The sequence below is a fragment of the Odontesthes bonariensis genome, chromosome 12, assembly GCF_027942865.1.
Source record: "Odontesthes bonariensis isolate fOdoBon6 chromosome 12, fOdoBon6.hap1, whole genome shotgun sequence".
NCBI classification, from domain to species: domain Eukaryota; kingdom Metazoa; phylum Chordata; class Actinopteri; order Atheriniformes; family Atherinopsidae; genus Odontesthes; species Odontesthes bonariensis.
Genome location: NC_134517.1, coordinates 32,144,346 through 32,165,851, shown reverse-complemented (window position 1 = coordinate 32,165,851; position 21,506 = coordinate 32,144,346). Strand labels below are relative to the sequence as shown.

The following is a 21,506-nucleotide window of genomic DNA, read 5'->3' as shown; positions in this document are numbered from 1 at the left end:
TGCTTTAACTAAACTTTATCATAAAAGGTGGTAGCAGGCGGTGTGGGAACAGAAAATGAGGTTTTAGCCACTGCACCACAACAATAATTAGTGCCGTCTCTGGTTTCTCTCTCATCTTCAGTTTTCTTGAGCCTTCTTCCACTTCTTCTTTTCAGAATTTGATTATATTTTACAAGCACGTTTGCTGTGTTCTCTGATACAAACCATTTTAGAGATTTCCACTGTTGTGTCGTGTCTGTTCTTACTTCATGTCCACCGAAGTGAAACCAAGAAATGCCTCTAAACTTTCTGCATTTAATCGGCCTCGGGGGGGCGCTGCTGTTGCAGCTGAGAAAAAGAAGTTGCGGGTGTGTGTGATCGGGGTTTACATCTCTCTCTTTCATCACGCAGTAACCACACAGCTTATTTGACTTCTCATTTATTAAAAAAAAACGTGACGTGTATATTGCCAACATTAATACAAGACAGGATGTGAACTCCCTGACATTTATTTGCAAGGAGTAATATGTTAAAGTAATATCTATGAAAGCTTGTGAACGTTCCTTCGCTCAGCCTTGGTTGACTTGCACCACGTCGTGTCCTTTTGTTAGTCACACAACAGCAGATCGACATAGTGGTTACACCAGAGGAATATAAATAGTACGAGGGAAACTTGTTTCTGATGTTCAGGGTTTCCTGAAGTGAAGAATAATCCGTGCAGCTTCACCAGTGCACAGTTAATTGTTTTGTTTTCTTACATTTCTTTCATACACGAGTGAAATCCCTGAATTATGTAGTGTAATTGTCCAGAGAAAAGTCTTTTTTTTACACATCGACTCATTCATCCTCCTAAACTTAGCCCTTTATTCTTTACATGTCAGCATAATCCTGCACTGTTGTCTTTTTTTAAATTCCCTCTGAGGAGACGTTAAGGTTCGGTGAGTGCTTGGAGTTTATTCTCCTGTCTCGATACAGTGCAGACTGGGCTCGTGCTTTACTCTGGAGATGTTACAGTAAGCCATTTTCAGACGTGCAGCAGGAGGGGATGTGTCACAGAGCACAGATCCCCTCATCACACGGGCCGGAGTTTGTTTAGCTCTCACTCAGCCTCGTCTCAGGTCAGAGGTCTTTATGACATTTTGTGTGAACGGAGCCCCTTTTGGAAACTTTCACCTTTAACTCTTCTGTGAGGCTGATTTATAAATCATAAACAGATAAGTCTGTAGCCTCGTACACTTTTAACATGTTGTAGACGGTTGAGAATTTCCAGGAGTGAGAACTGACCTGACCTGTCCTGACAGGATTCTGCAGACATTTACTGAAGCTCATGTGTGAAAACGGCTTTACTCGTCATGGAAGACTCTCACTGTGAAAAGCAATGACTGGGCTGCAGTCCTGACCGGCCCCCACACAGAGAGCATGTGTGGGCCCGAACTGTTGGCCATCCTAACACCTGAAACTCTTCATCACTTGATATCCTCTGTGCTGCATCATCTTCTGAGTGTTGTGAGAAGGAATGTCAACAGTACAAGGTGATAAAAGATTTAGACTGAGAATATCTAAAACATTGGTAAAAAATCAACACTGACATGCAGTGAAGGTTGAATTTGGCCTGTTTTTGAGGCCGTTTTCAGGGTTGTTGCTACAGGAGAGGATTATTTACACTTATGAGTCTACAGTTTTGGGACTGTGAATCATGGCCATCATCACGATAAAAAGTAGAAATAATAATACGTCGTTGCCTTTATAAATGAGACTTAATCACCTTTTCTCTGCATCAGCAGTTAATCAAAGTCTTATATTGTGCATCACTCATATTAACAAATTGGATAAAGCTAACAGGACAAATGATTCAATGTTTTCAGTTCACATTTGTTCAGCGATGAGATGAAAGCCGAAATAAATAAAAAAATTCCAGCATTTTTTGCATTTTCCACGCAGTCCAACTTCTTTGGATTTGGGGTGGTGAATAAGGCGTGCGGTCGTAATGAAATGGTGTACATGAAGCAGCACGTTCGTCACCTCATGCGTCGGCTTCCCTCTCCGTGCTCCGGCTTCTGTAATCATGCTCACGTTGGAAAACGTTGGAGCTTCTTTGCCACAGAAGACATTCGATTCCACTCAATTTGGAGGCTGCGTTCTACTTTAAATGGCCGATTAAGTTAAGTTAGTAAGTGTTCACTTTCTCACTGTGTCGATCTCGCCAGTGGAGCTGCTCCCACTGTTGCCGCCAAATTTTTGCACACGAAACGCACTGTTCACCAATCGCAGCACCTCCTTCCTCACAGAGGAGGAAAACAGGAAGTACATGATGGGGTCCAGGCAGCTGTTGAGGGCAGACAGCAGCAGAACCGTCTCGTTGGCTTTGTTAGCCACGTTCTTCCAGAAACAGGACAGATCCGTCACCTGAGTCATTATGTAGAACGGTCTGACACAGTGATACGGGACGAAACAGAGGGTGAAGACGAAGAGGATGAAGAAGGACTTCTTGCTACTTCGAGCGTAGCGCAGCGCGTTGGGTAGATCCGGTCTCTCTTGGGATCTCCTCAGGAGTTTCAGGGCGATCTTCCCATAAGACACCATCAGAGAGACGAATACAAGCCAGAACACAATCACCGCAAAGATGTTGATGTAGGCTTTCCTCTTTTCATCACCACAGAGCATTTTGTAGTGGAAACACCTGTAAACATCAAACATTTTAGCTCATTTGCTCATTTGACACATTTTAATTTTTTTAAATTGAAAGCGTGGCTAACCTGTCTGTTTTTGGGTCCCTCTTTGGTGTAAAGAGGAGTAGCAACATGGTAGCTAAGACCCCGCACCAGACGACAGCGCAGAGGACAGCGCTCCACTTTCTGGACAGCCGCTTCATCCTCACACTGTGATGCATCTTCAAGTAGCGATCCACGCTGATCAGCCCCAGCAGAACGATGCTTACATATATGTTCATGTAAAAGAGGTGGCCCACCACTTTACACAGGAAGGGACTCAGAGTCCACTTGTTGCCCTGGCTGTGATAGAGAATCCTGAACGGCAGACAAACCACCAGCAGCAGGTCTGCAAAGGCCACGTTTATGAGGAACACGTGCACCGAGTTCTTCTTGGAGGGAACGCAGAAGAAGGCCCAAAGAGCCAGCAGGTTCCCAATGAGACCCAGGACGAAGATCCCAGAGTACAGCAGCGTCAGCGGCCCCGCCAGCGCATCGTCGTCCACACACGTGGAGTTTGGGCAGGAGCCCGTGGTGTTTGTTATCATGGCGGCTTTTGATCCTCAGTCCTGCAGATAAATGAAAGAAAAATGTTGTCATGTCACTGGGCTTTCCCAAATACTGCAGATCTTTGTCGTTTCTTAGCCTCAGAAATAAATTCCACTTGTAAAATAACGCCAGCTGACAAGCGGAAAGCCCCCAAAACAGATGCTGCACTTCCTGTGGATAACATCTCTGCGTTATACATACACACATCTTCGTTATGCTTCGAACACCAAACCGCGTGAAAAGCATACCTACATCCTCAGTCAAATCACCACATCAGTAGATGAAATCTCACTGAGAGAAAGAGGCTGCTTTCTTTTCATGCAGTGCAGAAAACACAAATCAGCCACTCACCTTGTTCTGTGGGTTCATGAAAAAGCTTTCCTCTTGTTTCTTGGAGCAAGTATGAAGTACGAGAATAAATCCCCAGTTTCACGCAGAGCAGGAGAAAAAAAGAAGACTTCTTTTTCTCTCTCTTAGTCACTCCAGTTGGTAAAATAATCCCTTAGAAGGCTTAAAAAAACAAAAAAATGAAGACCTTCCCCTGGTGCTATCGTGTGTTTAACTTTCTGCAGCCGTCTATCTCTCAAAGACCAAACCAAATCAAATGGGAACAGTTCTGCATAGAGTCCCTTGCTGTCTGTTATCTGTGCAGTTATGAGAAGCAGCCCTCCCCAGATGTGCTCTCAAAAGCACACAGAGAAATAGTGAAGCGCACAATACCGCGACGTAGCTTTTGAAACCGAGGTCAGCCCCTCCTTAACACCCTCTTTCCTGACAGACAAGACAGCAGAGGGATTACAGAGCATGCTCCCTTTTGTATGCACACAATACGTTTCCCACTTTGAGCTCTGATTACAACATAGATTAATATGCTGAGTATAACCAACTGTGAGAAGAAAAGGTGCCCACACAACTCTCTATAATTAGATCTGTCCTGTCAGAGGGAAGAGATGCCAGGTTTAAACTGCCACCCAAGCTGGAAAACTCTGGGTCAATCTGTACAGTTTCAATTAAACCAGCTTACAACAATTAAAGTGTTTTTTTGGTTCACTTTGCCGTGACATATAATCACTTACAATCAAAAAAATGTTGACCCGATATTGGTTTGAAGCTCATTTTATGCAAGTCATACCAGAAATGATACGGTTAAGTTAAGCGGAAAAAGGTCGGAATATTTCAACACCACAAATGCATGACTTTATCTGTGTTTTTCTAAAGTTTTCTGTGTGAAGTCAGAGACGTGTTGAAACTTACTGTGTGAAATTACTAGAGTGCATCTGAAACAAATGGAGCCACAGCTACATCACCTCTGTGATTATCCTGCTGTGTGTGGTCGCGCTGGGTGTGTCTGGCACATGTGATTTTTGTTATTTTTAGGAGGGCTTCGCTCTTTAATTAGCTAAAGACGACCGTGTTCTCTGCTCTTGCTCTCAGCCTCACTGTGTGCTGCTGGCGTCCAAAGAGAACTCTGCTCCAGTCAAGTTGGGCGGATTCGGAGTGGCGATCCAGCTCGGGGAGTCCGGACTGGTGGCAGGAGGTACATTTAACACCACGACACGACAGAATCTCCCATCACCAGAGGTCGCAGCTGTACTCGCAGTCTATAGATATGTAGAAGTCATGTAAGAAAAATCATCTGATTCTTACCAGGTCCTAAAATCAGGTACATGCAAACCTCCACATGACACATTAGTGTTAGAGAATCTGAACCAAAATACTGTGTGTGATAAACGTCCACCCTTACTGCTTCCATAGGGTAAGTAGCAGCAAGGTGCTACAAATCAACTGCACTTGGTTATTTAATCAGCAAGTGTGTGAGGAGCATTCAAGTGCGTGTTAACACAATACCAAGAAGGAAAAACATCAGCAATAATCGTAGGGAAATAATTATTGGTGCCCATCCATATGATTAAAAAAGGACCGAGCAACCATAAAAAGATCTAAGCTTTGTAAGGTTGCATCTGAACAAGACTTCTGGAACAATGTGCTTTGGATGGACGACACCAAAGTGGAGATGTTTGGTCATAATGCACAAAACACCTCACACCAGCTGTCAAGCACGGTGGTGGAGGGCTGATGATTTGGGCTTGTTCTGCAGCCACAGGACCTGGGCACCTTGCAGTCATTGAGTCCACCATGAACTCCTCTGTACACCTGTATTCTAGAGTCAGATGTGAGGCCGTCTGTCTGACAGCTAAAGCTGGGCTGAAACTGGGTCATCAACAGGACAGTGATCCCAAACACAGCAGCAGATCTACAGCAGAATGTCTGAAAAAGAAAAGAATCAAGGCGTTGCAGTGGTTCAGTCAAAGTAAAATGCTGTGGTGGGACCTTAAGAGAGCTGTGCATAAACCAATGCCGCAAACCTCAATGAACTAAAGCAGCAATGTAAAAAAGACTGGGCTAAAGTTCCTCCAAAAAGATAAGAGAGACTGATAACATCGTACAGAAAACAGTTACTTCCACTTATTTCTGCTAAAAGTGGTTTCACAAGCTGGTGAATCATGCAACAGCCTTCATTTGAATTCAGTAAACAATGACTGTCATTGGGTGAAAGGCAGCGTACACCCTGGACAGATAAAAGTGTGAACTATTTAAAGCCAATTAGCTTCATATCTATCAAAGTGTTTCATTAAATCAAATTGGTGAAGACGGGATCAGCATGAAGAATTGAACTATGGAGGTTTGTGCATTCAATTTTTTTTCATGTGCAGTGAAAATGGGAAGGAAGCCAACAGTGAAGGTTTATTTCCTCTTTTATGTTCATAACTTGTAGTTTGCTCTTAAATTGTGGAAGAGCACTCAACGTGGAACCAAAGTTAGAAATAGAAAATGTGAGTGTTTTGTTTAGTTTTCGGAAGCAAATGTTCACACTCTTCCTCTTTCTCTCGCTGGCATGGTAATAAAAGTGAATGAAGTGCTTAATTGTCATTAAATTGCACAAAATGTTCACGTGTGTTGGTCTTCTGTGCGACTATACAAACACTGTTTCCTGCCTGCCTCTGTGTGCGTCTCTGTAACTGCAGGTCGTGTAGGAACTCCTCACTTCATGGCCCCAGAGGTGGTGAAGAGGGAGCCGTACGGGAAACCTGTGGACGTGTGGGGCTGCGGAGTCATCCTCTTCATCCTCCTGTCGGGGTGTCTCCCTTTTTACGGCACCAAGGATCGGCTGTTCGAAGCCATCTGCAAAGGCAAATACAAGGTCCGGGGTTCCTTCCCAGAACCGCCAAAGACAGCACAAAGAGTGAACACGCCTATTCATTAATGTGCTTTCAAGTTGTTTAAAAGCTCAGTTTTAAGCTTTCATGAGGTTTCTCGCTCACTATTTCCACTGAATGCATCAAATGTGACAAAGCCCAAAAGTAGTCCAAAGACTCCAATGTTACGAAAAGCCACATTTCAAAAGTAGCCAGTAATTATAGACCCAGAGTTTTTTCAGTAGGAAATTCGTGTTTGCTTCAGTCAAACGAACCTTTGGCTTTGTGTTGCCGTCAAAAAAGAAAACCAGTTCAGAAGGTTCCGACTCTGAACTGGTACCAGAATCTGGTTATTGTTGGTTAAAATAGAGACATTAAGAAAAGGAAGAAGCCACTTCAGCTTCAGCCGTGCAAACAGTCATTGTGGCACCTTCCCTTGTGGTTGTGCTGAGTGTTTGTTTGTATTTTTGCTTCCAAACATAATTGTTATTCTTTCTTGCCTTTTACTGCTTTGCAGACGGCACCAATGCAAAGAAACTCCTGGAAGATTAGAATATGACACTGGTGTTTGTGCATTTATTACCAGTACCTGAAACATGTGAACTCCTGTGAAGACTGTGCTTGTTTATGTGTAGATGAATCCCCGCCAGTGGGGCCACATCTCGGAGAGCGCCAAAGATCTGGTGAGACGCATGCTGATGCTGGACCCAGCTGAGAGGATCACAGTTTACGAAGCTCTCAACCACCCCTGGCTCAAGGTAACACGATGCTGATGTTCGGTCTTTAAATGCCTTTCAGATCTGATTCCGAAGATTCATACAATTCAGCTTCATGTCTGCACGGAAACATAAAGACATGCTGTTGCCTGTAAAGTTTTGCCTTGTGTGAAACTTTGAGTCTTTGGGCCTGGCTCAGACGTGCTCCTGCTTGTCATGTGTTCTCTGTGTTTATCGTCTCATCCTCTGTGGGCAGTGATGGACGGATACTTGGAAATGATTCCTTGACAGTTTAGCTGAGAGACTTGACGTTTGTCTGGGAGATGCCAGACACATCGATCGATCGTTAAAGTTTAAAGGCATCTCTGGTCACAGTGCTGCATTTGAGACTGTTTGAAAAGTTTCAGCTCCTCATTTGCTCATTTTTAGAAAGAAAGCTTCCGTTTCAGAATAATACTACTCGGTTTAATGCTGTTTACCAAACCCTGACTGTGTACCACAACATAAAATCATATTTTTGCACCAACAGCGTGATTCCTGAAAACATAAGCGACCTTGGGTTACTTGAAAGGCGCTATATAAAACCAAGTCATTATTATTATTATTATTATCTCAGCCAGAGCCTTATAGAAAGAGTTACGAAGTCGTGCTCACATTAGCTAACCGCAGTTAAACTACAACTATCTGGTTAACACGATTGATTAACTACAACTGGCTACATGAAATAACACTGTTGACTTAATTCGTTACTGAGCAGTCAGCTAATGCTTCACAATGCCAAAAAACGTTGTCATTTCATCAACTTACCGGAGAAAATACTTCCGAAACGCCAAGAATGAACGACGTCCAATGCTGGAACTGCTGGTGTTTGTAACTATCTGCAGCTCCGTGACCCGCGTTCCTTCTGCGTTCCTTTCTTTCTATAGAAGTCTATGAGAGTGTCGCCACTCTCTTTTTACACCACTCTAATCTGAAAACTGAGGAAATATGACAAGTGGAGGACAAAAGAAGACATGACAGTCCTAAAACACTATCTGCAGCAGATGAACAGGATCTGAAAATGATGTCCAAAAGAAAGAGGAAAGAATCCAGCAAAGACCTGACACAGGAGCTGAGAGATGCATCTGGACCTTCAGCTGATCCATCTGCTGTTGGCCCAAGCCTCATCAGAAATGGGCTCCATGGAAGGGTGGCTGTCAAGAAGCCGTTCTTAAGGAAGGGAAACAGGGAGAAAAGGCTGAGCTGTGCCAAAGGACACAAGAAGTGGGCTGAAAATCAGTGGCAGCAGGTCTGATGGAGGGATGAATCCTCCCCAGAGCCCGGAGCTCAACATTACTGAAGCAGTGTGGGATCATGTTGGCAGAGAACGGAACAAAAGGCAGCCAACATCCAAAGAAGAGCTTTGGGATGTCCTTCAAGAAGCCTGGAGAACTATTCCTGAAGACTCCTTAAAGAAAGGACAGAAAGCTCGTCTGAGAGGATTCAGGCTGTGCTGGAGAATAAAAGTTCTCAGACCCAATACTGATTTTCAAGCATGTTAGAATTGTACAAACTTTGTTCTTGTCTGATGAATTATCGTATATGTTTGCACATCTCAGTAGATCACTGAAAATATATAAAGAAATGAGGGGTGGCCCGAGACCTTTGAGCAGTGCTGTTTGTTCCCATTGCTTTGCTTCTAAGGCTCGTTGGGAAAACCCTTCTGTTACTAAATCTGCCTTCTGTTTGCAGTAGAAAGACGTTTTTCTGAACCGACCAGTTTGCTGCTGAAAGTCAAGCTCACGTCAGTCTCCAACTGAACTGTTGAGTTTGAGTTGCCTCATAGGAAATGTAGAGTTGGTGCCAGGTTCCAGTCAGGGCGAACATGAATGGAATGGGAAAATACATATTTTTAAACATGAACATGACAGAATTATAGGGGTCTAAGTCATTGGAAGTTGTTTAAGAAGTCGTCAAACATGCTGCAGGTGATGCAGACAGAGACACCTTTATGCTAGGGCTGTCGCAATAACCGCAAAAATGAAATATCGCGATATGATGACGCCCACCGCGCTTCATGATGGGTCACCGCGATCACCGCACGTATTTTCGATAGTGTCCGTGCAGGTTTCAATCTACATGCGCACGGTCCTATTAGCAACATTAAACGTTCGTTTTGCAAAGCTTTGAAACTTACCGAGTGGTCACTGTTGTTCATAGATGTTCCACAAAAAAAATTAGAGCAAAATATGCTTTCCAGCAGAAGTTTGATGATCGTTTTGACGAACTACTTTTTCATCACCACACGTGACCTGATCTCGCCACAACTTAACACACTTTAGAAAGAGAAAATGGAAGCCGCACTAGTATCGAAAGCAAATGTTACTTCGCCCCTTTGGGAGCATTTCGGCTTTCAACCAAATGAAAAGGGTGAACCAGCCAATTTAAACGAGGCGATTTGTAAAATCTGCCGAAAAACGGTTCAAGTGAAACGAGGGAACACAACTAATTTAAAGGCTCACCTAGCAAGCTATCATCTGGCTATTGCGGCACGGTTGCCGCCGCCTCCTGCCACACAGAGTCGCGGAGCAGCTCATGTTGGGGCGAGCCGACAACTTGGAGTCGGCGAAGCCTTTGCTCGAGTCGCCAAATACAGCAGAGACAGTGACAGACATAAACGCCTAACAGGTGCTGTTACACGGTATCTGGTTGAGGAGATGGTGCCTTCTCCTGAATTCTGTTTTTAAGTTCAATCAGTAGGAGAAACAACTTGCATCTCGCATCTGTGCCGTTACCGCCCTTTGTTCTGCTTTCAATAAAATAAAGTGTTATAAAGTTGCCATGTCTTTTTATAACCTTTTTTAAATGTGTAAGTGCTATGTTTCAGAGGAAATATTGCAATGAGTTTAGTAATTTAGTAATTAACAAACGAATTTGCTAGATAGATAGATAAAAATAAAAAAAAAGATGGCGCAATAATATCGCATATCGCAACATTGAGCCGCCCTGACTCACCGCAGGGGGAATTCCTCAACCGCGACAGCCCTACTTTATGGCCTATTTTCCTTATGAACTTGGTTTTGGTTTTCTTTTGAGTTGTTACACAGAACTGCCGGACTTGTAAGAACTCAATAAAGTTAACAGGAAAATCGGAGCTCGATGAACTCTCTCACAACCTTTCAGAGATCTGATATGATAAGCTTCCTGATGATTCTTCAGGTTTATTCCAGTTAATTCACACAGATTCAGATTGTAGTTGAGTATAAATGTGTATAAACTACAAAGTTCTATGATGATGCGTCTGCCCTTGGACCCTCTCTGATGTGTCTGAAACTGTCCATTGCTTCTGTAATAGATTCATAACAGACGTAGAAACGCACCCAAAGAGCAACACAAGACGTTACTTCACAGTTTTGAGTCGCTCTTCTTATGACTGTAAAGCAAAATCAGTTGCACAACCTTCAAATTTGCTCTTTTCTGTGTTGTTTCTCTAAGGAGAGGGACCGGTACGCCTACAAAATCCACCTGCCAGAGACGGTGGAGCAGCTGAGAAAGTTCAACGCCAGGCGGAAGCTGAAGGTTTCCCTTTCTCTGCTTACGTGCATCACGGAAAGCTGGTTGTGATGACGCCTCTCTGTGCCATGAAAGGTAGCCGCTGACGCTCTTCGTGTCCTTTCAGGGGGCTGTTCTGGCCGCGGTGTCCAGCCACAAGTTTAACTCTTTCTACGGAGACCCCCCTGAGGAGCTCCACGATTTCACAGAGGACCCCACCTCCTCAGGTACACCCTCAGAGGCTCACTTTTGTTTCAGATGTGCGTCCCCACCCCCGAGGCCTCTGTCTGCAAAGTCCTGAAGAGGCTGTTAAACACCAGCTGCTCTGAACCTGAACACAGAGGAATCTGCTAATTTCTCATTACACACTTTATTAGATCCTGCAAACGCTGAACATCATTCAGGATGCGTTTGCTGAAACGCTGCGGCTGGAAAACATTTCCACTTCGTTCTGTTACACGTGTGATTGAAAAGCAGCACATTTGTTCTTTTTCAGCCACTGTTTTTATTTGTCTGCTTCTGTTCATGCCTCCCACCTGCTAGGACTACTAGCAGCAGAACGTAGGTACCACTTTGCTCTCTCTGTGTTGTGACTGTTTGCTGTTCACATCAGTCATCGGTGAATCATTTAGAAAATGTTGCAGTCTTTAAGAGACGTGAATGTGATGCGTGGCTTTTCAGGTGCTGTGTCTCAGGTGCTGGACAGTTTAGAGGAGATCCACGCTCTGACAGACTGCAGCGAAAAGGATCTGGATTTCCTCCACAGCGTTTTCCAGGACCAGAATCTCCACACACTCCTCGATGTAAGTGTCGGCGACCTGCAGCAACACCATGCACGACACCAGATAAATCAAAAAGCTACAGGAGAGTTTAGCTTTTTAAAGGCTAGTTTCTTTAACCATGACTGTGCAAATGAGGCAAAGCAGAATGTTGGTGACAACGGGCTGAAAATAGACATCAGATTCTACCAGCGTGCACAGATCTGAGGTGTCACACATTAAAGTCACGCCAAGAACACGTTGATCTTCAGCTTAATGTGCCGACAGCAGTGACACTGATGTCTCTGAGTGAAGGCAGGTTGATTCATTATTTAGATCGATAAGTCCTCTGTTTCTGTTGTCGTAACTTTAGCTGACATTCAGTAACCAGTCAGTTGTTTCCAGTCACTGTCGGTCGAACTGTGTTAATGCACAGAATTCATTCAGAAAGGCCTTCAGGCAGGACTGAGTCCAGTAATTTGGTTTTTCATTGTCTGAAAGACTTTTTTTGCTCTTGAATTCCACGTATTTTCCTGACATCTCCAAGCTCCCCTGCTTCAGAGATGGAAGCCACCACATAAAAATCATTATATAAGTCGTGAAGTGGCGTTTGCTTGTGGCTCAGATTTAACCCTCGGAGCGTGTTTTGTCCTGATTATCACCTGCAGCCCAGTTTGTTTTGCCAGCAGTTGATTTTGGCCACGCAAACCGAGAGCTAAAAACGACATTTTATGAAACATTCAGTGTAAATGCCTTCCTCCCAGCTTCGTGTGCAGAAAAGCTTGTTCCTCTAGAGGCGATTTAAAAAAAAAAAAAAAAAAAAAAAAAAAAAAAAAAAAAAAAAAAAAAAATTCACGTCGTTTTCAGACGTGCTGTTAAATTCCTCCCAATAATTCGCCTCTGAGTGCGTGTGTTGCTGTGAACTCGATGAATGGACGGTCGCAGCTTGTTTCTGTGACTCAGAGAACCCGAACCAGCTGAGCAGACTGTTGACCTACGACTGCTTCACCACATCAGAACCACCATGGGTCAGAGTCCCAGTTCCCAGCAGCCTGCTCAGAGGCTAAACCACACTTTAGATACGTTTGACTCAGAGAGCATCTTCTGTCTCCCTGTGTGCTTAATATCCGACTGTGTTTTCTGTCCCCTTGATCCACGGTCATTACTCAGCGCTCTGTGTTTCTTGTGTGTCTGACTGATTTTAAGCACTTAAAATAGCCTCTACACACATATTTTGTTCTACTTATTTTTCTTTTTCTGAAGCTTTTACATGCTGAACTAAAGTGTTTATTTTGAGAGTTTTATCCTTCAAGATGGGAACAAAGTTTCTTGTGGTTCGGTTTTCATTTCTCAGTTCGCTTTTTGTGTCGCTGAAATGAACTCGGAAAGTTTTCTGCTGATGTTCGTACAGCCTGAGCTGCAGCCAGCTGTTGAACACATGTTTAAGCCGAAGCCTCACCTGTGTGTCGGATATGTGAGTTTCCTCCCCTGCTGTTCAGTATGATGCACATCATTTAGAGTCACACACTCGGACACTGATGGCGCCTGATAAGGTGTAAAACAAACCTCAATGCTGTTTTCACTCCTCTATTAAGCACGAAAAACACACTGATTGACTTGTGGTCAGCACCGCAGACGTTCTGCTGACTAAAGGGTTTTTAAGAGGGTTAAAAGAAAAAGAAAAAGATGTTTAATAGACTTAAAGGAGTCCAGAGGGCACAGTTTGAGTTATTAAGTTTGAAGAATAAAAAAAAGTTCTGAGGAAGTCAGCTAGAAATCCACTCACACACAGTCTGAAGTGCAGGCTGTCTGTAGATGAGGTGCATTCTGGGTAATGTAGGCTGCTGAAAAATCTAATCAACTTTTTCATCTATTTGTGGATCCACAGCTGTAAATGAAGCGGTCCTACCATGTTTAGCAACACTTCTGCTGGGGAACTTTAGCATTTCAATGGTTTGATGTTCCGTCTGAACATTGTACTGAATGGTAACTGGACCCCCACCTCCATCTGTTCTCTCTGTAATTCGCACCCTCGTATTAATGTGATTGTTCAGCTTTGTAGACCTGAGAAATGAGAAGTTAATCTACCGTTTGTTGCGCCACATTAATACTCTGACAGCTGTTTTTAAAAAAAGCTCACATCTGCAGCCTCATCCCGTCTGCGACAACCTGCTGCACGCTTGAATGATATCAAAACTTTATTTGTGGACATTACCGGAGGTATCGCTGTGTTAATAACGACTGTGCCTGACGCATTCGTGACAGAGCTTGTGTGACTCGCTCAGCTGCAGAGAAACTGTTGGTGTCACACTGAGGGCAAAAGCTTGGTTATGACTGAGAATATTCTGGCTGTTAGCTGTTGAGTTTGCAGTCATCTGAGCATGTGGTCAACACCTCGGTAGCTTCTGGTTGAGGGACTGAGCAGTCGGTTCCTACGCTCTGCTTTTCATGGCTCAAACTCGTGCAGACATGAGTTCGTCTCGCTGCTGATGAGCTGCGGCAGATTCTGAGGTTCTGAGTCTGAGGTCAACCTTCATTTTGAGCCAATTCCACAGGCAGATTAGTCTCAGAAGGGTGAAAATCCAGCCTTCCAGGGAGCTCCTGGGACTTAGAAACTCAGCTGAAGAGAGATGAGTGTGTTGTGTTAAAGGCCTTGAAGAGAGTTGCGGGAGACGAGTGGATGTGCCAAGTGTGTGTGCAGCAGTGTCAGTGGGAGCCTGAGGATGCAGATGTCTCCTTTTCAGCCTCACTTCCACACCCCTGCCCTGCTCTGAAATGGGGGGGGGGGGGGGGTCAGAACGGGACAGAGGAGGCGAGACGGCCCTCTGAGGAAACAGTGGCGTCTGTTGTGAGAGGCTGCGGTGCCACTCGCAGGCAGCGCAGCCTCCATCGCTGTCTGAGCAGCCCAGACGCGGCACTCGGAGGTCCTGCAGACGCTGAGCGGATGGAGCGTTAGAAAACTCATCTGCGCTCAGGTGTTCCACACACACTGCTGTCTTTTGGGTGAGTGTGTGTGTTTTTTCCGCGGGTCTTCGTCCTGATGTGATCCGCGTTTGTCAACAGATGCCTCGAGGTAATTCTAAAACAGCCCAAGTGTGTGTTTCTGATGTGCGACGTGTACAAATAATGAGGTGGTTTAGTTTTCTCGTGTGTTCGTTTCTGCTGTTCATTTGGCTTAAAAAGGAGAAGGAAGTTGCCCTCAAGGAAATGATACCTCTATGTAAAAGATGTGCTGCTGTGGCTGTCGACACGCACCGATGCAGCCAGGGGGAGTTTCAGGTTTTTGTGTGACATATTAAACAATCTCACCTGTAAATATGTACTTTTAAAGATTTTTTCCTCTTGTATTCTGCAGATTCTTTGTACATTTTAGTTCATTATCATGCAACCGCCCCCTCAGAGGTTGGCTCCACTCTGCGTTTTGCTCGACAGAAGTAAAAAGATGTTGACAACTCTCCTCCTGAAAGCACAACAGTGTGTGTGTGTGTGTGTGTGTGTGTGCGTGTGCATGTGTGCGTGTGCATGTGTGCGTCCTCACTGGCTGCAGATCGCACGTTGGCCAAGACACACTTGCCCTGAGGCTTTCCAGTTAATTTTGGCAGTCTTGGACGTATTTTCAGAGAATATTGTGTTCTTTTTGTTTGACATGGATGCAGATACACACTTTTCAGGAGTTGTTTTGTCTTTTCCGGCCTTTATTCTCTTTCTCTGGTAATATTGGACCATCAAACACCTTTTGAAATACACGCACCTTTTTGTTGTCTGTTGTTTTTACCTCCCTCCGTGTGCTGGACAGTTCACAGGTCAATCACAAATGTGTTTACAGCTCATTTGTTGTTTCTTTTTTAGGAGTTTTCTCCATTCTGGCTCAAAAGTATCATCAGCTCATCCAGATTTCTTTTCCCTGACCAAAAACGGCACAGAACGACTTCACAAGCGTGACATTTTCACGTGATTATCCGTGATTGGTAGCTGTTTCAGCAAAAAGAAGAAAAATGAGGTTCTCAGGTGGTTTTGTGCCTTTAAATGTGTAAATAATGGAAAAAATGGGAAAAGCACATTATTTCTGAACCGATTATCTTCTTTTGTAAATACCCTCAGCAGGTTTCTTTAACCAGCAAAAGGAGCTCAGGATCTATGTGTTGTTGTAGATAAAGTGTTCAAAGGGTTGTTTCAGGTTCATCTTCCTCATGTTTACCCATGATGATGATGATGGTGGTGGTGGTGGTGGTGGTGGGCTTCAGCAGCTGGGGTAACGCTGCTGTTGCTGTTTGAGGGAGAACAGAGGAGCCATGGGTCTCATTGAACTGTGGGTACAATCCCCTGTTTGTCTGTGTGAGTGCGCGCCTTTCAGTGTTGTTCTGTTTACGCATCGGGCCACACACTCTGCTCATGTGCCATGCGGCAGCTTGGTTGTTAATTTTCATGCGTTGGTGGCTTTCGGTCGCCTGCGTTGAAAAAGCTTCTGCTTTGGTTTTAGCCACAGCCGCTGCCCACCTTCAGATTCTGTTTCAGCCTCTTAAATCTGTCCATGCTGATCTGGGACCAGTCCCCCGGTGCAGTTCTGATAAAAAGGCGCTCCGAGAGATGAGCAGAAAGCTTCTTTGTGTCGAGGCGGGAAATGTAAAATGAACAGATCAGAGATCACGGCTCTGACACTGGTTGCTTTGCTTGTTTTAGAAGTTTTCTTTAAGCCACAAATGACTCTGGTGGAGGGCGGTTATTACCACAGTAAAGAGGGTCCTGTGAATATCTGGTGATGCTGCAGAAATTAAAGTGGATTCTGCATGTAAGGGCGGATTCAGTCAGAATGATTAAACGCCCGCTTTGCTCTCCCTTCAAAGAGGAAAATGCATTTAGTTGAACTTCGGTTTGGGAACTTTGTTTGGTTTTTTGGTTTTTTTTTTTTGCTCCGTTTAGTTCCTAAGTTTATTCATCGTTCTCCATTTTTAATATTTTACTAACAGTCAATCAATCTTCATGGGGGGGGGGCCCTCAAAGATCCTCCAAAAATACTTTTCTTCTATTTGTTTTATCAAATTGTGACACCAACTTTTGGTTATTCCAGTCTGTGTTTGTGTAGCACATACATCACACACCCGTCTGTGTACACAGAGCCTTCGGTCACGTCACAAAATACTCACAAAATGATATTAATATAGACTTAATGGCAAAGAAGTGGAAGAAACTTCAAGAAAAGCAGATGAGTAGGAATTAATCCTGAGTGTTGAGAGTACACAAACCCGACAAAGAGCACGGTCAGTCGCCTGTAGACAAAGGAAATGATTACAGATTGGTGGAAGATCAGTGTCTATTTTCTCTCTGCAAAAATAAAGGCTGTGGTGGAAGAAAAATGTGTTAAGAAAAAGAAACTTTTAACCATATTGTCCCCACTTTCATTCATCAGAGGGAAAACATTTGTCAGTAGCTGTACTGTTTGAGTATTTTAGTAGCTTGATCTCCATCCTGAGCACACGGAGGAATGTTTTACATGGTGTACTTTTACCTGTTTAAACCGGATGCGAAACAGGTGTGCTTATATATGATGCAGTTGTGTTTAAGACTCAATGATTCTTCTTCAATTCATGGCCAAAAGCTCCTTCTCACACATTACTTTGTAAACAATGAGTTTTAAACTCATTCACATAGGGCTGTCGCGGTGAGGGAATCCCCACCGCGGTGACTCATAGCCGCTCAACAGCGCGGTATGCGGTGATATCGTATTTTTGTTCATTAGGCTACTTTCCACGACACGCAATGTTAGATGAAAATCGAGCGCATAATCCGTCTTTTTTCCCCAGCGATTCTGACATTTCACTTTGCTTTGCCTGTCATTTACTCGCTCACAGACCAACATAGCGGAGATCAAGCAGCGCATACCCCAGTTCTGCAACATTGTTGCAGACCTGCGCAAGTTTCGTTTAGCAATGACGGAGAAAAACGAAGCAGATCAGTGCAGCAGTTGAGCTCACGTGTCCGGGATACAGTTTTTTTAAACAGACTGCCGCCGACCAACCAACCCAAGCTGAACTTTAACTGTTTCCGCGAAGTTGTTAGAGCTTATTTCTGGCACAGCACATTTTTTAAATGTTTTTTTTTATTTTTTATATATAAATAGTTTCACCTACACAGTTTTGTTGAAATGATCAGGTATTTCCCAACAGCAAATGTGCACACCGAGCTGTGGTTCTGTGGTTTATTGTTGATATTAGACGGTCACATTTACAACGTTACACATTGGATAATAAGGGAAGATTCAAAGCCATAAAGTGTCCGGACTAGGCAGAGGAGTAAAGCCGAGATAAAGGTAGGCCACTGCATTTTAATTTAACTTCTATTGCTTCGACACTGAGTAGGCATATTCTTGTAATATCAGCTGCTGAGGGAGAATGAGACCACAACGAGTAGCATGCAGACGTGTGTGCGTGTGCGGTGCCTATATGCAAAGATGATGACAGAAACGCGGCACCTAGCTGTGTTAATGTGTTTCTCCTGCCTTGCGGGGAATATACAATGCATCATTATTACTGTGCTGGCTTAAAAAGAGTATCAGTTCTGTCAGTCGCTTTGTATCTACTGTGCAGTCTTAAAAACTCTTTTAGTTTCTCGAGTTGTTCTGCGCGTGCAAGGGGGCGTGCGGTGGTGGCGGTGGCCTGGACACGCACCGCGGAGGTCCTCTCAGCACCGCGGTGATTGCATTTTGCGGTTATCGCGACAGCCCTACATTCACATTGTGTCTAGCTGTTCAGAAAACACTGAACAGGTAACACTGTGTTACCTAAGTTTGTGAACCCTTTTTAAAAGGCACCGTATGTCTAAGTGGGTTTGAAACGAAGGTGTTTCTGGGTGAGTCTTAACCTTGTTTAAGTGAAAGTGTTTTTAAATGGTTTTATACGTCTCGCACTATGTTTCACCGACATCACACAGGTATGCGATAAATGTTTCATGAGAACTTTAAGAGTGTTTAAAGTTTGGGACACTTTACAAAAGTCCCACATGTAAAGTGTAACATTTGGGACTTTTGGTTTCTTAATAAGAATTCAGGAAAAGCTGTAAGATCTGGAGCAGTTTGGTCTACTGCAATGGCTGAAGCAGTCATTGATCACAGCGTTTCTCACAGTTTAACTCGTACGGATCAACTGACAGATTTCTCACTTTCTTTCATTTCAGCTCTACGATAAGATCAACACCAAGTCGTCCCCGCAGATCCGAAACCCCCCCAGTGATGCCGTGCAGCGAGCCAAAGAGGTGGCTGAACACACACTCATTCCCTCACTCAATCCCGTGTCTGTCCTTTTCCTCTTCACATGATAATGGCAGAATTCCCTCGCTTTTCTTTTCCCACTCAAACCTCTGTCGACTTTATTAATCCAACAGACCTCCTGCTCGCTAAAGCTCTAACTCCTCTCTACTGTGGATCATCTGCTCACAACCAGGCACAACCAGAGCTTCTCAAGGAGTAAAAAAACACTGCAACAAGTCATTTAAAACCAATGTCTTTAGACCTGGGGGGGGTCCAGGTCCAGGTCCGTGTAGCTGCTCGGTTTGAGTTTAGCTGGTTCGGGATCTGCTGTCGGAGCAGCTTTTATAAAGATCTCCAGCGTCTGACTTCATCCCTCCTTATTACAGACGCTGCTGGGTGTAGCAGACGCACACACACACCACAGCAGTGCGTCTGTTGACTATTAGCCTCCTTTTTCTCTCTTACAGAGTTACATTATCGTCTCCAGGGTCTGACTCTGAACTCATCACAAACCGTGAGTGTGGCTTTGTGTGTTTGCCTCTCAGTAGGCTGCAGAGTGGAGCTGCTGCTTAATAAGGAGGGTGGCAGGAGAGGGGGGTCAGCGGCGTGGATTTTAGAGGGCTTTTTGTACCCTTGTGTACGCAGGCGGCTGCACAAAACGCTGCCATGTTTGCGTTGTGCTCTTTGTTGAGGGAGCAATTAAAAAGCCTGAACAGCGAGGGAGTGGGTAAGGGGGTCACGTCGTAAATCCCACAGCTGTTAAGACAGGGGAAGCCATTTAGGGGAGCTTATTTTTTATGTGGCTTTGGTTCATGTCAGAGAGACCTGGCTCAATAACGCAGCTCTTTATATGAGACATGTAAGGCTGCTCGTAAAGTCTGGTTCATGTTTTCCTACTTAAATCAGCTGAAATTGTTCAAAGTTGTGGAAAGAGCCAGAACAGATGCTCAAAGTTAAGCTGCAGTTTTTGATCTGTCGATGCAGAACATTTGGTCAGAATAGAGTTCTAAACTGATGCACAGTTACTCCTCTTTTTAAACAATTTTGTCTGCTTTTTAAACCAAGGACAGCCATCCTGTTTTGCTCCGGGAGTAGATATTAAAGTAAATATTTCCACACTGATAACCAGCTGCCACAAGAACAAAGACACAACATGTGGTCGGTTTTTGTAGACTTTATGAGGGTTATGCACAGCCGGGATTTAGGAGAGACGATTGGTTTCCCAAAGCTTCTTCCCAGAAATCGATCCGGTTTTAACTCTTTCAGTGGAGTTTGCTTGTGTGCATCCCAGTCAGCTACCTTCACCACAAGCATTCCTTCTTTAATTTAGCTGGAACCCATAAAAGCACCAGCACACTGTCTTTAGATCCCCTCAGGTTTAAAGCATCTATCCAGGCCTCCAAATGAAAACAAATCAAGGTGATCTCGTACTGAATTATTGTCCTCAGTGGAAAACCCGTTTCTCCTCCAGCTAAGCGGGTAAAATACTGAACATGCCCCCCCCCAACTATCAGGTGGAAGTATTTTCATCCTGAATTTGAACTTTTTAAATAGTAAACAGTGGAATGCCTGATACGATGGTGGGTAACTGCTGCGGCGCACTTTGACCTCAAAGCATGTCGTCATTTATTCGTGGTTGGGCCTTTTAGGAAAGTCCCCTCTTCTTCCTCTTCCTCTGTCTCTGCTTTGCTCTGGCTGATTCGCTCTGAAACAATCCCACTTCAGCTTTCGGTGCACTCTTCTGCGGTTCCACCCCAGCAGGGCACTTTTTAGGTGCTTCACAAATCAACAACGCTCCTTTTCTGACTGCACTAATTCACTTTTTAAAAACAAAATTAGCTCTGTAAATACCTTTCTTGGGACTGAACTTTTCGTCTTCACACTAGACACTAACCCCTGACCTCTGTCGTGTCTCGCCTTTAAATTCTCACCTGTGAGCACTGAAAACGCCCTGTGTAACACCTCTTCCTGTGTCTTCCTCCTCTTAAGAGTTCCTCCCAGGATGGAGCAAGTGGCGCTTTGAAACATCTGGAATATGTAAGACCTCATCACACTACTGCCATGTTCACAATACAGCAGAGCAGAGCACGAGACGGGATTAGGTGGCGTTGCTTCAAAGTGTTAAGATGTTGGAGGCGGTTGAAGCGAGGAGGGCTGCTGTGTAGCAGATGTTAAATAAAACAGCAGCTTCTTTTTCTTCAGGTCCACATAAATACTTTTACAAAACTGCAGTGAAATTATGATACAAAACGAGATAAAACGACACAATAACCACGAAGCGGTTGGTGTGTCCAACCCCTCAAAGAAAGCTACGCATGTGAAAACGAAGCATGTGCACGTGACGCTGGCACACATGACCGTCATCGTGTGGCAGGAGTCGGCACCACCGTCAGCTACACATGCAGCGCAGGAAAACCCCTGAAGGGAAACGGTCTCTCAGGGAGCTCCTCAGTCGCCCTCGCCCTTAGAGCTGATTGGTCCAAATACGAGTAAAGAACGCTTGTTCTTAGGGGGCCCTACCCCTCCACTTTAGAGGACCCTTTTATTTCTACTGGATTATGGTGATGATATTTACACACATGCAGTGGATACAGTGTACCATGAGGTTCATCACAAACCTTAAACCTCTACACGTTACTCAGGTTGGACGGTCTGCTTTGTCATCTCGTAGTCTGCTCCCAACCTGGTTACTGAAACGATTAAAAAAAGTTGGGGAATTTGATTTTCTTTGTTCCAAGTTATTAATCCTTTTATTTATCCCTTAAGCGCTTAATAAACTAGGAAGAGGAGTGTTTAAATATGCTGCTCAGCTGAATCTTCAGGAG

At 44.3% G+C, this 21,506-nt stretch overlaps 2 protein-coding genes across 18 annotated transcripts in view; one reads left to right on the top strand and one right to left on the bottom strand.

Annotated features, from left to right (window-relative positions):
- The window catches only part of caska (calcium/calmodulin-dependent serine protein kinase a), a 124,604-nt gene that overhangs the window by 76,749 nt on the left and 26,349 nt on the right, over positions 1-21,506 (top strand). For 5 of the 17 annotated variants that reach the window (XM_075480133.1, XM_075480143.1, XM_075480139.1 and 2 more), the window contains exons 6-14: positions 4,671-4,773; positions 6,263-6,480; positions 7,069-7,191; positions 10,624-10,707; positions 10,808-10,907; positions 11,224-11,241; positions 11,362-11,483; positions 18,609-18,686; positions 20,671-20,718. In XM_075480133.1, coding sequence (XP_075336248.1) covers positions 4,671-4,773; positions 6,263-6,480; positions 7,069-7,191; positions 10,624-10,707; positions 10,808-10,907; positions 11,224-11,241; positions 11,362-11,483; positions 18,609-18,686; positions 20,671-20,718 — 894 coding nt within the window. The remainder of the gene's footprint in view (positions 1-4,670; positions 4,774-6,262; positions 6,481-7,068; positions 7,192-10,623; positions 10,708-10,807; positions 10,908-11,223; positions 11,242-11,361; positions 11,484-18,608; positions 18,687-20,670; positions 20,719-21,506) is intronic. The other 12 variants (XM_075480147.1, XM_075480145.1, XM_075480144.1 and 9 more) reach the window with 6 other exon arrangements.
- On the bottom strand, positions 756-3,936 carry gpr34b (G protein-coupled receptor 34b). Its single transcript, XM_075480150.1, has 3 exons — positions 3,588-3,936; positions 2,736-3,256; positions 756-2,659 (listed from the first exon to the last, which is right to left on the bottom strand). The coding sequence occupies exons 2-3, from the start codon at positions 3,233-3,235 to the stop codon at positions 2,158-2,160; spliced, it is 1,002 nt and encodes a 333-aa protein (XP_075336265.1). The 5' UTR covers positions 3,236-3,256; positions 3,588-3,936; the 3' UTR covers positions 756-2,157.

Bases quoted from the DNA above. Each gene is read 5' to 3' on its own strand.
- gpr34b (XM_075480150.1), bottom strand. From the start codon at position 3,235: ATGATAACAAACACCACGGGCTCCTGCCCAAACTCCACGTGTGTGGAC. The intron at 2,660-2,735 runs GTTAGCCACGCT...TGATGTTTACAG, and splicing joins AGGGACCCAAAAACAGACAG to GTGTTTCCACTACAAAATGC.